Source organism: Ochlerotatus camptorhynchus, unplaced genomic scaffold (genome assembly GCF_037179485.1).
Source record: "Ochlerotatus camptorhynchus isolate MF236.1 unplaced genomic scaffold, CSIRO-AGI_Acam_v1.1 ptg000531l, whole genome shotgun sequence".
NCBI lineage: Eukaryota > Metazoa > Arthropoda > Insecta > Diptera > Culicidae > Ochlerotatus > Ochlerotatus camptorhynchus.
In genome coordinates this window covers 121,993-136,305 of record NW_027041015.1, presented here as the reverse complement: position 1 = coordinate 136,305, position 14,313 = coordinate 121,993, and the positions used below count along the sequence as shown (strand labels likewise).

The following is a 14,313-nucleotide window of genomic DNA, read 5'->3' as shown; positions in this document are numbered from 1 at the left end:
GAAAATCGACGAACGAGGGATCTTTATTAAGGGTGATGATCATTTTCGACAACTAGGCGGCGCTAGTATATTCGTACGCGAACATCCTGGCCCCTTCAGAAATCACTATTTCTGATGGCATGTTGTTGTTGTTGCTCCCGTGCTGGTGATGATTGACGTTGGCGGATGACGTTTACTCTTCCTCGATGTTTACTCTCGTCAGGCGATAGAAGATGATCCAGTCCGGCAGCGAATTGATATTATGGAAAATAGAAGACCCGGTAGAGGGGTTTTACGGATATAATTTGTTGGACAGGGGCTTACCTTGTCCCTAATTAATTAGGGCCTTGTATTTTTTATAATTTCAGGTGACTCCGGATGGAAACCAGTGCAACATCAGTGACGAAATTGGTTGAAACGATGACTTATTGTTGGTGTTTTGATTCTGCTTCTGGACGAATGGTTTGTTTTGTTGATTTCTCGTTGGATGATGGAATCGGTAGTAAGCAAATCTTGCTAACGGGGCGAGTGTAGGTGCCGTGGGCGGTGCGGAGAGTGACCACCCGTGTGTTTCCGTCTGCTCCAGGATGTATTTCTACGATTCTCGCTGTTGGCCAGGCCATAGGCGGAGTTTTTTCGTCCATAAGGAGGACTAGTTGACCCTTCTCCAATACGATTGGCGGATTGCACCACTTCGTTCTCGGTTGCAAGGTGGCTAAGTACTCCAAGTGCCACCTCTTCCAGATGATTTGGAAGTTCTTCTGGATTTGCTGCCACTTGGCTAATCGGTTGCTTGGGATTTCGGAGACATCAACGTCTGGAACAGATTTGAGCGCAGACCCGATCAAAAAGTGTCCAGGAGTAAGCACGTCGAAATCTGTCGGATCGTCGCTCAGAGGGATAATCGGGCGTGAGTTTAAGCAGCATTCTATCTGCGACAACAGCGTCTCCATGTCGTCGTGAGCGAGTGTGCTAGTGCCAAGAACCCGCACAAAATGCTTCTGCGCGGATTGGATTGCTGCCTCCCACAGACCACCAAAGTGTGATGCTTTGGGAGGGTTGAAGCGCCATCGGATGCCGTGGGATGCACATTCGTCTGCGATAGCGCTATGGTGTTCCTTGCTTTGGATTATTTTGCGTAGCTCGTTAGCTGCACCGATGAAATTCCGCCCGTTGTCGGAGTAGATTTCGTTGCAAAGTCCTCGTCGTGCTACGAAACGTCTGAGAGCCTGCAAGAACTTGGCGGTAGTCAAATCGGCAACCAGTTCCAAATGTACCGCCCGAGTCGAGAAACAAACAAACACCGCGACGTAAGCCTTTCTGGGAGCGGCGCGACGGTGTGGGGGTTGGAGTGAAATTGGACCCCAGTAATCGACGCCGGTGATGGAAAATGGTCTGCTTGCTGTAACTCGTGAGGCAGGTAGCTCTGACATAAACTGCTGCAGCAGTTTTGGACGGGCTCTTACACAGGTGACGCAATTGTGGACGATAGTTTTTGCCAGGTTTCTGGCCCCTGTGATCCAGTATCGCAAGCGGAGGATATTGACCAGAAGCTGAGGGGCGGCGTGCAGATGCTTTTCATGCAGCGAACGAAGTAGAAGAGTGGACAAGCCGTGCTTTGCTGGCAGGATAATTTGGTGCTTACTATCGAAAGGTTGAGGGGCTTGATTTAGGCGGCCGCCGATTCTCATTAGTTGATCGCTGGCGATAAAGGGTTGAAACCAACGGAGTTTGGATTTGAGCGAAACTGGTTGTAATTTTTGTAGAGTTTTCCATTCTTCGTTGTAGGACTGTTGCTGGACCAATCGGATGACGGTAGCTTCGGCTTCTCCAAGTTCTTCTGAGCTGAGGAAGGAATGTGTTGTTTGTGCAGATGGCTTGCAGTTCCGTATGAACCGGCGACAATATGCGACGACGCGTAGAAGTCGGAAGTAGTTCGAAAACTTGCTCACTAGTACATCGACGAACGAAGGCTCGGTGGTTATTGCAGTCGCTGCCAGTGGTAGTTTGCGTGCTTCGGGAAGCGCAATTTCGTTTGTAATATTGCTCGTCAGCTGGTTGGGCCATGAAGAGGGTTCGAGATGCAGCCATGGTGGTCCGCGCCACCACAGGTCGTTGTGCAGGATGGTTTCCGCCTCTGTTCCTCGGGAAATGCAGTCCGCTGGGTTGAGTTGACCAACGACATGATTCCAAGCACAGTGCTGAGTAGCTTGTTGTATTTTTGAGACGCGGTTGGCGACGAATGTAACCCAAGTTGTAGGTGGTGCTTTCAGCCAGCTGAGTACGATTGTTGAGTCCACCCAAAAGTAGACTTCGCCGGTGTGGTTCAGTGATGCTCTGACCTTCTGGAACAGTTCTGTTGCGAGGAGGGCTCCGCACAACTCCAAGCGGGGGATGCTTTGTTGCTTAAGAGGTGCAACTCTAGATCGTGCTGTTAGTAGTGCGACCTTTATGGTGCCGGAAGAGTTTGCTGAACGAATATAACAGCATGCACCATATGCATTCTTTGAAGCGTCTGAAAAGAAATGCAGTTGGATCGACGTCGGTGTAGGACAGATGACCCATCGTTCGATTCGCAGGTCATTAAGCCGAGGTAGTTGTTCACAGTAGGCCAGCCAACGCTCCTTGATCGCTGCTGGTAATTCCTCGTCCCAGCCCCAGGCTTCACCGTTGCTGTTTTTCAGCGTCCACAGCTCTTGCATAAAGAGTTTTGCCGATGTTACCACAGGTCCGACTAATCCAATCGGATCGAAAAGTCGTGCAATTTTAGAGAGCACTGTTCGTTTGGTGATGTTAGCTTCTACAGGGTCGAGGGAGAGACAAATACTATAGCGGAGGCAATCGGTAGAGGGTTCCCAATGCAGTCCCAGCGTCTTTATGCATTGGTCACGATCGAAATCTACAGATGGTTGTAGTGCTCGATTATCGGGAGAGACATCATGGAGAACTGCAGGAATGTTGGAGGCCCATTTGCGTAGGGTAAATCCTCCCTTGGAAAGAAGAGTGTCGAGCTGTTCACGAAGTTCGATGGCTTCTTCTTCGCTGTCTGCTCCGGAGAAAAGGTCGTCTACATAGAAATCCTTTCGCAGTACTTCGGCAGCTCGGGGAAAGTTGTCTTGCTCGTCGTCAGCCAACTGTTGTAGAACTCTTGTGGCTAGAAAAGGTGCGCATGCTGTCCCATAGGTTACCGTTTTCAATTCGTACGTGTCCAAGGGTAAGTCGGGAGAAATTTGCCATACAATGCGCAGCAACGGGGTGTCGCGTTCATCAACCAGAATCTGACGAAACATCTGCTTTGCATCAGCAACCAACATGATGCGGCGGGTTCTCGATCGCATAATGATGGACCTCATTTCCTCCTGGACGATGGGTCCCACCATGAGTGCATCGTTTAGCGAACGTCCTTGGCTAGTTTTACACGACGCATCAAAAACGACGCGTACTTTGGTGGTCGTACTTTCCTCTCGGACAACGGCGTGGTGCGGAAGATGGTAGCAAGGTTTGGGAGGTGTTTCGTAGTCGTCGACCTTTTGCATGTGTCCCAAGGCGTGGTATTCATTCATGAAGTCGACGTACTGTATACGAAGTTGTGGATCGGTTCCCATTCGCTGTTGTATCATGCGAAATCTTCGTACGGCAGTGCGACGGTTGTCGCCTAGTGAAGTTAAGACGTCAGGTTTCACCGGTAGGCGAACGATGTATCGACCTTGCTGATTTCGAGAAACGGTTTGCTGGAAGTGTGCTTCACATGCGGCTTCCTCGACGGAATAGGATGGTGACGAAGTTTCTTCTTCGATTGTCCAAAAACGTTCCATTATCTGAGACAGATCGGCGATGGAGGCAACGTTTGCGACGAGTGGTCTTTTCGGTTGTGGACTGGAGGCTTTTCCAGAAACCACCCAACCGAGCGTGGAATTGATGAGAGGTGGAAGTGCATCGCCAATTCGAATTCGACCCGAGACATGGAAGATGTCGTAGAAGACCTCTGCGCCTAGTACAAGATCGATTGATTTGCGGCTGTGGAAGGTTGGGTCAGCAAGCTGGATTCCGGGTGGAATGCTCCAAGTAGAAGCATCGACGGAGGTGGATGGTAAGTCCATAGTCAACCGTGGAAGAACCAAGCATTCAACGGTGGTGGAGTAGTTACAGACTCTTGATCGGATGTGGGAGAGAACTGTAAACTTAGCGTTGACCGTCGATTCGCCGATACCAGAGATCGGAACGGAAACCCTTTTTCGTTGGACTGTGACGGTTTGGAGGAATCGCTCTGAAACAAAACAACATTCGCTTCCCGAGTCTAGAAGAGCTCTCACTGCATGCTCCCTTCCATTATCATCGACGAAGAGGACGACAGCGGTAGCGAGGAGGACAGTGGTTTGTTTACATTCGGTTGCGGCGTAGTTAGGTAGCTCGGTGACGGTCACAGAGGCTGATGTTCGTGGCTGTTCCTCCGTAGTGTGAGTTGTTGTTGGTTTCGATGTTGTAAGATGATGGTTCGCGCCTGTTGACGTTTCTCCATGGCAAAGTTGAGTGTGATGACGGTTTTTGCATTTTCGACAGGAACTGGACGACGGGCATTCTCGTACCAAGTGACCCTTGCGTAGACAGTTTCTACAGAGCTGCAGTCGACGGATTTCTTTTTCCTTGTCCTCGATGGCCAAATTCGAGAACGTGGGGCACATATAGAGTGGGTGATGTTCAGAGCAAATAGAGCATTTTCGATCGGTGCTGACGTGGCTGACGGTGTGACATGCCGCCGGGCGTTGGGTGAACTTCTTCGGCTGACTGTACGACAATGACGACGGCGGAGTTTCTACGCCTTTTCCGTGAAGCGTTTGGAGGACGGATACTCTCCTCTGAATGAAGCTGGTGAGGTCCTTGAACGAGACATCGTCCTTTGCTGATGAAAATTCCTCCCAATCACGACGAGTTGTGGCATCGAGACGAACGCTGAGCATACGAATGAGAATAAGATCCCAGAATTCCGTTTTCTCTCCTAACTGCTGAAGCACCTTCACGTTGGACTCGAATCTCTCTACGAGTGCATGTAAGTCTGCCGCTGACTCACGTTTGAGGGTGGAAAACTCGAACAAAGCGTTGAGATACGACTGCTTCAATCGGGGTTTGTTCTGGAAATGCTCCTCAAGCAAATTCCAGGCTACGGAGTAGTTCGCTGCAGTAATAGGGATCGTCTGTACAAGTTTGAGGGCGTCGCCAGAGAGGGAAGAACGCAGGTAATAAAATTTTTGAATGTTCGAGAGTTCCGCTGAAGAGTGAACCAAGGACATGTACAGGTCGTGAAAGTTCATCCAATAATCCAAATTTCCACTGAAGACAGGCAGTTTGATATCCGGTAGACGCACATGGGATGATGTAGGACCTTGGAAGTTCGAATGAGAAGTCGAAGCGGTGGGTGTCGGGGAAGGAGGTGTCAGTTTATTGACGGACAGGAGGAAACCCTTAACCTTATAGTACGACGATTCGTAGCTGGCTCGATCCTTCAGAAGTTGTTCGATGCCGGCCTCGTCGATAGTTTCCAGCTCAGACTGGACGGCGCAGAAATCAGTCCATAGCTTCGTAAGGCTCTCCAAGCGTACTGGGACTTCTAAGGAATGTTGTTCGTCGACATATTTATCTACAAACGTTTTAGTAAGCATGAAAGACGTCTGCAGGCTCTTCATGCGAAGTTTGAGCGTTTTCAAGCGGCGATCCGTGGACATGGCGACGGGGAATAGTACGGGGTTTGATCTCCTCGAGGCAGTCTATGTGCCTTGTATTAATTGTTTCAGCAGCAACTCGAAGGTTCTCGGCACTTCCAGGCGTGGCCAGGCAGTAGCTCCAAAGATGGTGGTTTCACGGGCGTAAGAGATTCCAGATGACCGGAGTTCGTCGGCCGATCCGGTTCGAAGGACCAGATGTCGATATCAAAGTAGAGAGCAGTAGAGGTTTCAATTTACTTCGGCACTTTCTTCACAGATCACTCAATCTTCTGTTTAGTTCAGTTCATTTATTAAATTTTACTTCGTTTCACTTCATTCACTTTATTTGCAGTTCAATTCATTTTACTTTTAGTTCAAACTAAGACAATCCACTTTTATTTTACTTAATTTCACTTAATTTCAATATTTTACAAACTACGGACTTGGTTCACTTTGGTTCTTCACAATCGGTTTCGTCCTCGTTGTCGTAGTCGAGAAAAAGAGAGTTTTTCCCATGCGGGATGGTCCTTTTATACAACGGGGCTATTCATCGGCGGCGGAAAAAGGAAGTAAACAAACGACAACACTATGCTGCATGAGTTACTCTGCTCCGTTGGGACGACAGCGGGGATGACATCTTGTTGGGACGACAACTCGTAGAAAATCGACGAACGAGGGATCTTTATTAAGGGTGATGATCATTTTCGACAACTAGGCGGCGCTAGTATATTCGTACGCGAACAGTGTGAATTCCAGAAAAATTCCAAATCTAAATTAATATTGCAGGGCAAATATTGCACCAAAACCAGTCTTGTAAGCGGTCACGGTAGTCGACATATTTTCTATGATAATCGACTGCCTTTGCCTCCGACATTTGCAAAACAAGCTATCATAGTACAGTACCAAACTAAAATGTCATATGACAGGCTCAGTCATACGACACTGCCGGCGAAGACCGTCACGAATGTGTGTATTTTAGTTTTTCACATAATAAGAGCTGCTGATGTTGTGCTTGTGTGAATTCTAAAAATAGCAAGCAATGATGTCCTAGTAATAACATTTCTGATCAGAAATAGTTTAATTTACACAAAATTGAGAAATTAGAACGAAATCACACTTGTCATATGATAGTTATTTGATAATTTTCTTTTTGCTAGAATATTATTCTACCGTTTGAGTTTTGTGAAAGAGACGACGGTAGAGCATGAGTGTACGAATACAAACAGACTGTCGCGCACGACAACGAAGCGAGTGTAGTAAAAAACGTCAACTGTTTCAACCCCTGACCAAAACACACCCCGTCACCTCATAATCTACCAGGTAAACTCAACCTTAAACTCGAGTTATCTGCCACATGAAACACGGCCATGACAACACAAAGGAAGGCACTTCATGTAAACAAAATCGTCCTTACTGTACTCTAAGGCTGTGAACCATTTGCCGAGTTAAATTTAACTTGTGGTTAAAAGTGACATTTCGAATGTTATTTCTTATGTTCGAAAATCATTGTGTTACCGATCGATTGGTTTTCGAGCAGAACTCAGCCACGGTTGTCAAAATTTAACTTCTTGTCTGTCAGAAATAACTACGCTCGGATAGCAGGGTTAATCGATAACTTTCCATCTCGGCATCAATATTTTAAAAGGGTGAAACTAACAATGATGTCAAACTGTGAAAGTTTTCGCATTGCAGGTCTATTATTTGTACCATTCAGCTTGAGTTGACCCTTGTTAATCAGTTCATAGTAGTTTAGATTTTTTTAAACGGTTAAAAATCCTCAAAATTATTCATCAATTTTGATTACGCCCTTTTGTTTTTGTACCTTTAGTTTGACTATAGAGAAGAAATCACCACCATCTCTGATGGAATTTTCAAAGTTTTAATTTTATTTCCCAGCGCTAATGAACGCGCAAAAATTATAGAAACTGAACATGCTAGGTCAAACGAAGGCCACTTGTGTGCGGGTACTTTTCAGTAAGAAACTGCTTCTAAGTGGTACACGTATATGCCATAGAAAGAATCAAGGAAATGATGCTGATTGGTAAATCAAAGTTGGCACTCGTGGAGAATAGAAGAACTATGAGTGTCGGGGACCGTCCCGACCGATTGTTGGTGACTTCTACTTGCCCTTGAACCATTCCTTTCCAGTCCGTATCCTTCCTTGCTCCAACCAATCCTTCTGTCATCCGTAGACCTTCCTTCACCGCATACAGAACACTACACCAATCTTCACACAAAATACAATTTATTGCAAGAACACTACATTTATTGAACTTAAACTAAACAATAATTTCGTACGGGGTTCGCCCCCGGTCGACTACTCGCGACGGTGTGCTTATTAGACTAACTTATTTTCTATATTTACATTTCTATCTCCTAATCCTACTTCCCACATTCTTCGACGAAAAACTCTCTTCTTCTCCGTGCAGTTCGTGCGTAGTAGTGAGTGACCGCGGCGAATCGGTTCACTACCACTAGCCACCACACTCAACCGATTGGTAGCACCGTGGAGTATCTAAATCCCAGTCAGTGCGTTTTAATTGGCTGCATCCGCTGTGTTTCTTGTTGCTCGCAAACAATGAGAGTTATGATGGTTATTAGACTAATTTTACACGGTATGTATACGAGTGCAATCTTAAAATGTTTTTATTGCAAATGAAGCATTTTATTTAAATCTGGTTGATGCTACGTTAGTAGAAAACTTAAGGACAACTCAATAGACTTATAATATAGAAATAATAATTTCTTTTCAAATGTTTAGGTGTAAACATAGATTTCAGCTTTTCTACCACTGTAGCAGAAACCAGATTTAAATAGAATCAGGGTGGCCAGCAAACCGGGAATACCGGGAAATATCAGGGAATTTGAAAAGTAACCGGGAAAACCCGGGAATTCGACAAGAGAACCGGGAAAATAAATTAACCATACCATAGAAACAAATTTTTACACCAGAATTTCAGAATAAACCATTAAAAAAGAGTGATTCTATACCAAATGAATATCTTGCTCTATTTGCTGTATAATTTTCTTATTCGTTTTATTGTTTTTAGAATTTAATCACTCAGCAATATTGCAAATTGATTTTTGCCGTCTCAATTGAAGATGTAAAGTGCTTACCTTACCTTACCAATCAGGCTAAGGCCTTGTTGTCCTCTGCTGTCCGAAGAAGTCGTCTCCACTCTACTCGATCCATGGCCACAGTTCGCCAGCCTCGTAGTCTGCGAAGGGTCCGCAGGTCACCTTCTACTTGGTCGATCCACCTTGCCCGCTGCGCGCCTCTTCTTGTTTCTGTTGGGTCGCTTTCTAGAACCATTTTCACTGGGTCGTCGTGCGGCATTCTTACGACGTGCCCAGCCCACCGTAGTCGCCCAATTTTTGCAATGTGGACGATGGATGGTTCTCCCAGCAGCTGGTGCAATTCGTGGTTCATTCGCCTCCTCCACGTTCCGTCATCCATCTGCACTCCACCGTAGATGGTACGCAACACCTTCCGTTCGAAAACACCAAGGGCGCGTTGGTCCTCCACGAGCATAGTCCAGGTCTCGTGGCCGTAAAGGACCACCAGTCTAATCAGCGTCTTGTAGACAGTCAACTTCGTGCGGCGGCGAATTTTATTCGACCGGAGCGTCCTCCGGAGTCCAAAGTAGGCACGATTCCCTGCCATAATGCGTCTTTGAATTTCTCTGCTGGTATCATTTTCGGCGGTCACCAGTGAGCCCAAATACACGAACTCATCGACCACCTCGATTTCGTCACCGTCAATCTGAACTCGGGGTGGGAGGCTAACATTGTCTTCCCTAGAACCTCTTGCTTTCATATATTTTGTCTTTGATGCGTTGATGGCAAGTCCAATCCGTCTAGCTTCAGCCTTCAGTCTGATGTACGTTTCCGCCATCATCTCAAAGTTCCGTGCCATAATGTCAATGTCATCAGCGAAACCAAGGAGCTGGATGGACTTCCTGAATGTCGTGCCACTCGTGTCTATCCCAGCTCTTCTGATCACACCTTCTAACGCGATGTTGAACAGCAGACACGAAAGTCCATCACCCTGCCGTAACCCCCTTCGAGATTCAAAGGGACTCGAGAGTGTCCCCGATACTCGAACAACGCACGTCACTCGATCCATCGTCGCCTTGACCAATCGCGTCAGTTTATCCGGAAATCCGTACTCGTGCATAATCTGCCATAGCTGATCTCGATCGATTGTGTCGTATGCGGATTTGAAATCGATGAACAAATGATGTGTGGGCACGTTGTATTCGCGGCATTTCTGCAGAACCTGCCGAATCGCGAAAATTTGGTCCGTGGTAGCGCGGGCACCCATGAATCCCGCCTGGTATTGCCCCACGAACTCTCTTGCATATGGTGACAGACGGTGGCATAGAATTTGGGAGAGTACCTTGTAGGCGGCGCTCAGCAGTGTGATCGCGCGGTAGTTGCAGCAATCCAACTTGTCGCCCTTTTTGTAGATTGGGCATACGACACCTTCCATCCACTCCTCCGGTAATATCTCCTCCTCCCAAATCTTGGCAATTACCCAGTGCAGCGCTCTAGCCAGTGCTTCACCACCGTATTTCAATAGCTCACTTGGTAGTTGATCTACACCAGTTGCTTTGTTGTTCTTCAGCCGACCGATCTCCTCCTCAACTTCTTGAAGATCAGGGGTCGGTAGCCTGTCGTCTTCTGCGCGTGCTCCAAGGTCTGTTGCCGTGCCACCTTCGTTTTCTGCTGCTTCACCGTTGAGGTGCTCGTCATAGTACTGCTTCCACCTCTCAATCACCTCACACTCGTTCGTGAGAAGGTTACCGTCCAAGTCCTTGCACATATCGGCTTGCGGCACGTAGCCTTTGCGCGAACTATTTAGCTTCTCGTAGAACTTCCGTGTGTCGTTTACGCGGTACAGATTTTCCATCGCCTCGCGATCTCGATCTTCCTGCTGACGCTTCTTCCTTCGGAAAACCGAGTTTTGTCTGTTCCGCGCTTGTCTGTATCGCTCCACATTCAATCTCGTGCGGTGTTGCAGCATTCTCGCCCGTGCTGCATTCTTCTCCTCTACTAACAGTTTGCATTCGCCGTCAAACCAGTCATTTCTTCGGTCCGGGATTGCAGTACCTAGTGCCGCTACAGCAGTACTACCTATGGCTGAACGGATGTCCCTCCAGCCATCTTCAAGAGAAGCTGCGCCAAGCTGCTCTTCCGTGGGTAGTGCAACTTCCAGCTGCTGCGCGTAGTCCTGGGCAACTCCGGTGTCCCGTAGTTGCTCAATGTTGGGTCGTGGCGTTCGACTTCGACGTGTGTTATGCACCGTCGAGAGTTTTGAGCGCATGCATACTGCAACTAGGTAGTGGTCCGAATCTATGTTCGCACTGCGGTACGTGCGGACGTTGATAATGTCGGAGAAGAATTTCCCGTCGATTAGAACGTGATCGATTTGGTTTTCTGTGTGTTGGTCAGGTGATGTCCAGGTGGCTTTGTGGATATCCTTGCGGGGGAAAAAGGTACTTCGAACTACCATACCCCGGGAGGCTGCAAAGTTCACGCATCGTTGGCCGTTGTCGTTCGATACGGCATGCAGGCTGTTTGGCCCGATTACCGGTCTATACATTGCCTCCCGTCCTACCTGAGCGTTCATGTCGCCGATGACGATTTTGACGTCCCGTTGCGAACAGCCGTCGTACACCTGCTCCAGCTGCGCATAGAACGCTTCTTTCTCGTCGTCGGGTCTCCCTTCGTGTGGGCAGTGCACGTTGATGATGCTGTAGTTGAAGAAACGGCCCTTAATCCTCAACTTGCACATCCTCGCGTTGATCGGCTGCCAACCAATCACGCGTTGGCGCATCTTACCCAGCACTACAAAGCCGGTTCCCAGCTCGTTGGTGGTGCCACAGCTCTGGTAGAAAGTAGCCGCTCGATGCCCGCTTTTCCATACCTTTTGTCCCGTCCAGCAAAGTTCCTGCAGTGCTACGACTTCGAAGTTGCGTGGTTGAAGTTCGTCATAGATTAACCTATCGCAACCCGGGAAGCCGAGCGATTTGCAGTTCCATGTTCCGAGTTTCCAATCGTAGTCCTTATTTCGTCGCGTAGGTCTGTGCCGATTGTTCCGATCCGTATTTCTTTCTTCGGTATTTGCAACTTTGTTTTTTTCCAGGGCGGCTTGTTGGGCCTGCCCCAACCCCCTGTCTCGCCGGGGGACCATCGTGCACAGCTCTGTTTAGAGTCCCACGCTGGCACTAGGACGGTGATCAGCCGCTCCTAACATGGAGAACAGACGCCGTTTTGAGCCGCACCTCCATGGTGAGCAGACGCTCAGGTTTGGTGAAGCATTTCCTCTATCACCGTACTATGGTTACCGCGCCAGTGTTCGCGTCGCACCTCTTCACTTTGCTATTGCCGGACTGGCAACATTGCCCAGGCTACGCCAACCAGCTGTGTCCATGTTTCAGCTGGTAGTCTTTTGTTATCATATGACTCGAGGAGGCGTGAAGTAGGAACTTGTGAGGACCAGGGCTAGGTATTCCGCTCCTTCCAGGTTGTCAACTCACCATTTTGTAGCCCAAGATGTAAAGTGCATGGTCCTTAAAAGAAAATATTGAAGATGTTGGACTTTGAAGACAAATATTTGTAAAAACCGAAACTGAATCATTCTTTTCCGGGGGTTTAATTTTTCGTTGTTCAAAATTCTCATGACATGAATTCCAGAATTAACTTGGAATTCTGTTCTGAATTATCTTGAAATTGTTCTGAAATAAACCAGGAAACAGTCCGCGTAATAATTACCGTTGAATTCTTTGATTCCTTTGAAAATCTTTTCAAAAATTTCTTTTAATTCTATTCAAAACAGCATAAATCTTTCGAAATTTTATTTAGAAACTCCTTGGAGTATTTTATAATCTAATTATCAGCAATTTTTTTGCAATCAATTTTGTTGGAGTTCTGTGATGAATCTTTCGCACTATGGTTGGTATTATTGCCAGAACATTCTAAGAACTCTGATTCTTGTTGAATTCTGATCATAATTCTCTTGATATTCTTCTGTCATTTTCCTCACGATTCCCATACAAATCTCCTCAGAATCACTTAGCAATTTTCCTCAAAGTTTTGTTTTTCACAACTTCTTTTTAAATCTTCTAAAATTACCTAACAATTTAATTGAGAACATGCATTCTTCTCCACAAAAATTCATCCAAATTCATCTAACAATTTCTAAGGATTCCATGTCAGAATAATTCTGGAATTCTGCTCAGAACTTCTCCTTCGAAAACTGTGCGAAAACTTCTCAATAGTTTTTTTGAAATCAACACTTTGAATTCTTTTAAATTTTACTAAAAAATCCAGGGTTTGTCCGCTAGATTCTATAGATTGTTCTGTAATTTGTTATAACCCTTAAAATGATTCCAAGTCTCAGAGCGTGACATTTATGACTCCACGACTCATAAGTATAATATTTTTGTTTTTTTAAATCTGTTATCTTGAAAAAATTTCAAAATCTCACATTTTAATTATTTTTTCTCCAAATCTTGCATCACGAAGATTGTTATTAATCACAAATTTTGTTAAAAAGTTCTAGCTTCAGACTCTACACTAATTTTAAAGCCCCAGAATCTTGGGAATCTTCTCAAATCACATTTTTTATCCTTTCAGTAAATTCCTTTCAGAACATTCTTAAAAAAGCGGTCAATTTTGTTTTGTTGTTGAATATTAACAACCGAGAAATTTTTAAGATTTAAACCGGGAAGATCGGGAGAAAACCGGAAATTTCAAAATGAAAATTCACTGGCACCCTGTAGAATGCTTTATTTGCAAAATAAAAGCATTTTAAGATTGCACTCGTACACCTCACCGTGTAAACTTTGAAACCATCATCACTCTCATAGTTCTTCCATTCTCCACGAGTGCCAACTTTGGTTTGCCAATTGAGTTCTCCAAGCAGGATGTCACGAACACTACACTAATAATATAATTTTACACACACTAGCGTATACTGTCATGTGCACGGTAAGAATCAAACTTGCATTTATGAGTAAAAGTGAACCCATCAGCCCAAGGCTGAAAGCCTCCTTAATAAAGCTAAATAATAATAATAATAGTGAACCTAGGGGAAGGACAGCTCCAAGTATCAGTATTAATACCGATGGTGGAAATATTAAATATTTTAATATGTGTGATATTTGCGAATCTTATACTTAGTCTGACAGTTGTTTTTTGTTTGTTTTTGACTATTTTTGTTTTAAGTGTACATTTGACATTCGTTTAATCAAAAATGTATTTCACACAAGAGGCAAGTCATTCCTTTGTGATCTTGCTGGCCACCGCCACCAAAATCATAAATTCGGCATTTTTTGGTAGCTGTTCTCAGTGCACATAATCGGCCGCACTTCCATTCCCAGGAATTAATTTCCACGAATTCTTCATCGTCTGTGAACCAATGTGCTGTTCTCCTATGGAACGGGAATCGATTGACAACGCCGCCCCTGTTAACGGAAGCCCAGAGTGATGGTCCCGTGGTCGTATTATGCTCGATTCGCCATGAGAATGCAACTTGGTGAGATTTGTTGCTGGGGGAACGTCCAGTACCGTTTTTATCATAAAAAGCCGAAGTCGAAATCGATCAGAGCTATCGAAAACGAAAATCTAG

At 45.9% G+C, this 14,313-nt stretch overlaps 1 protein-coding gene across 1 annotated transcript; it reads right to left on the bottom strand.

Annotated features, from left to right (window-relative positions):
- Positions 1–404: 404 nt before the first annotated feature.
- LOC135713081 (uncharacterized) lies at positions 405–5,699 on the bottom strand. The gene has a single exon (XM_065236184.1). The coding sequence runs from the start codon at positions 5,697–5,699 to the stop codon at positions 405–407; it is 5,295 nt and encodes a 1,764-aa protein (XP_065092256.1).
- Positions 5,700–14,313: the final 8,614 nt, after the last annotated feature.

Excerpts from the sequence above, each read along its gene's own strand:
- LOC135713081 (XM_065236184.1), bottom strand. The coding sequence starts at position 5,699 with ATGTCCACGGATCGCCGCTTGAAAACGCTCAAACTTCGCATGAAGAGC.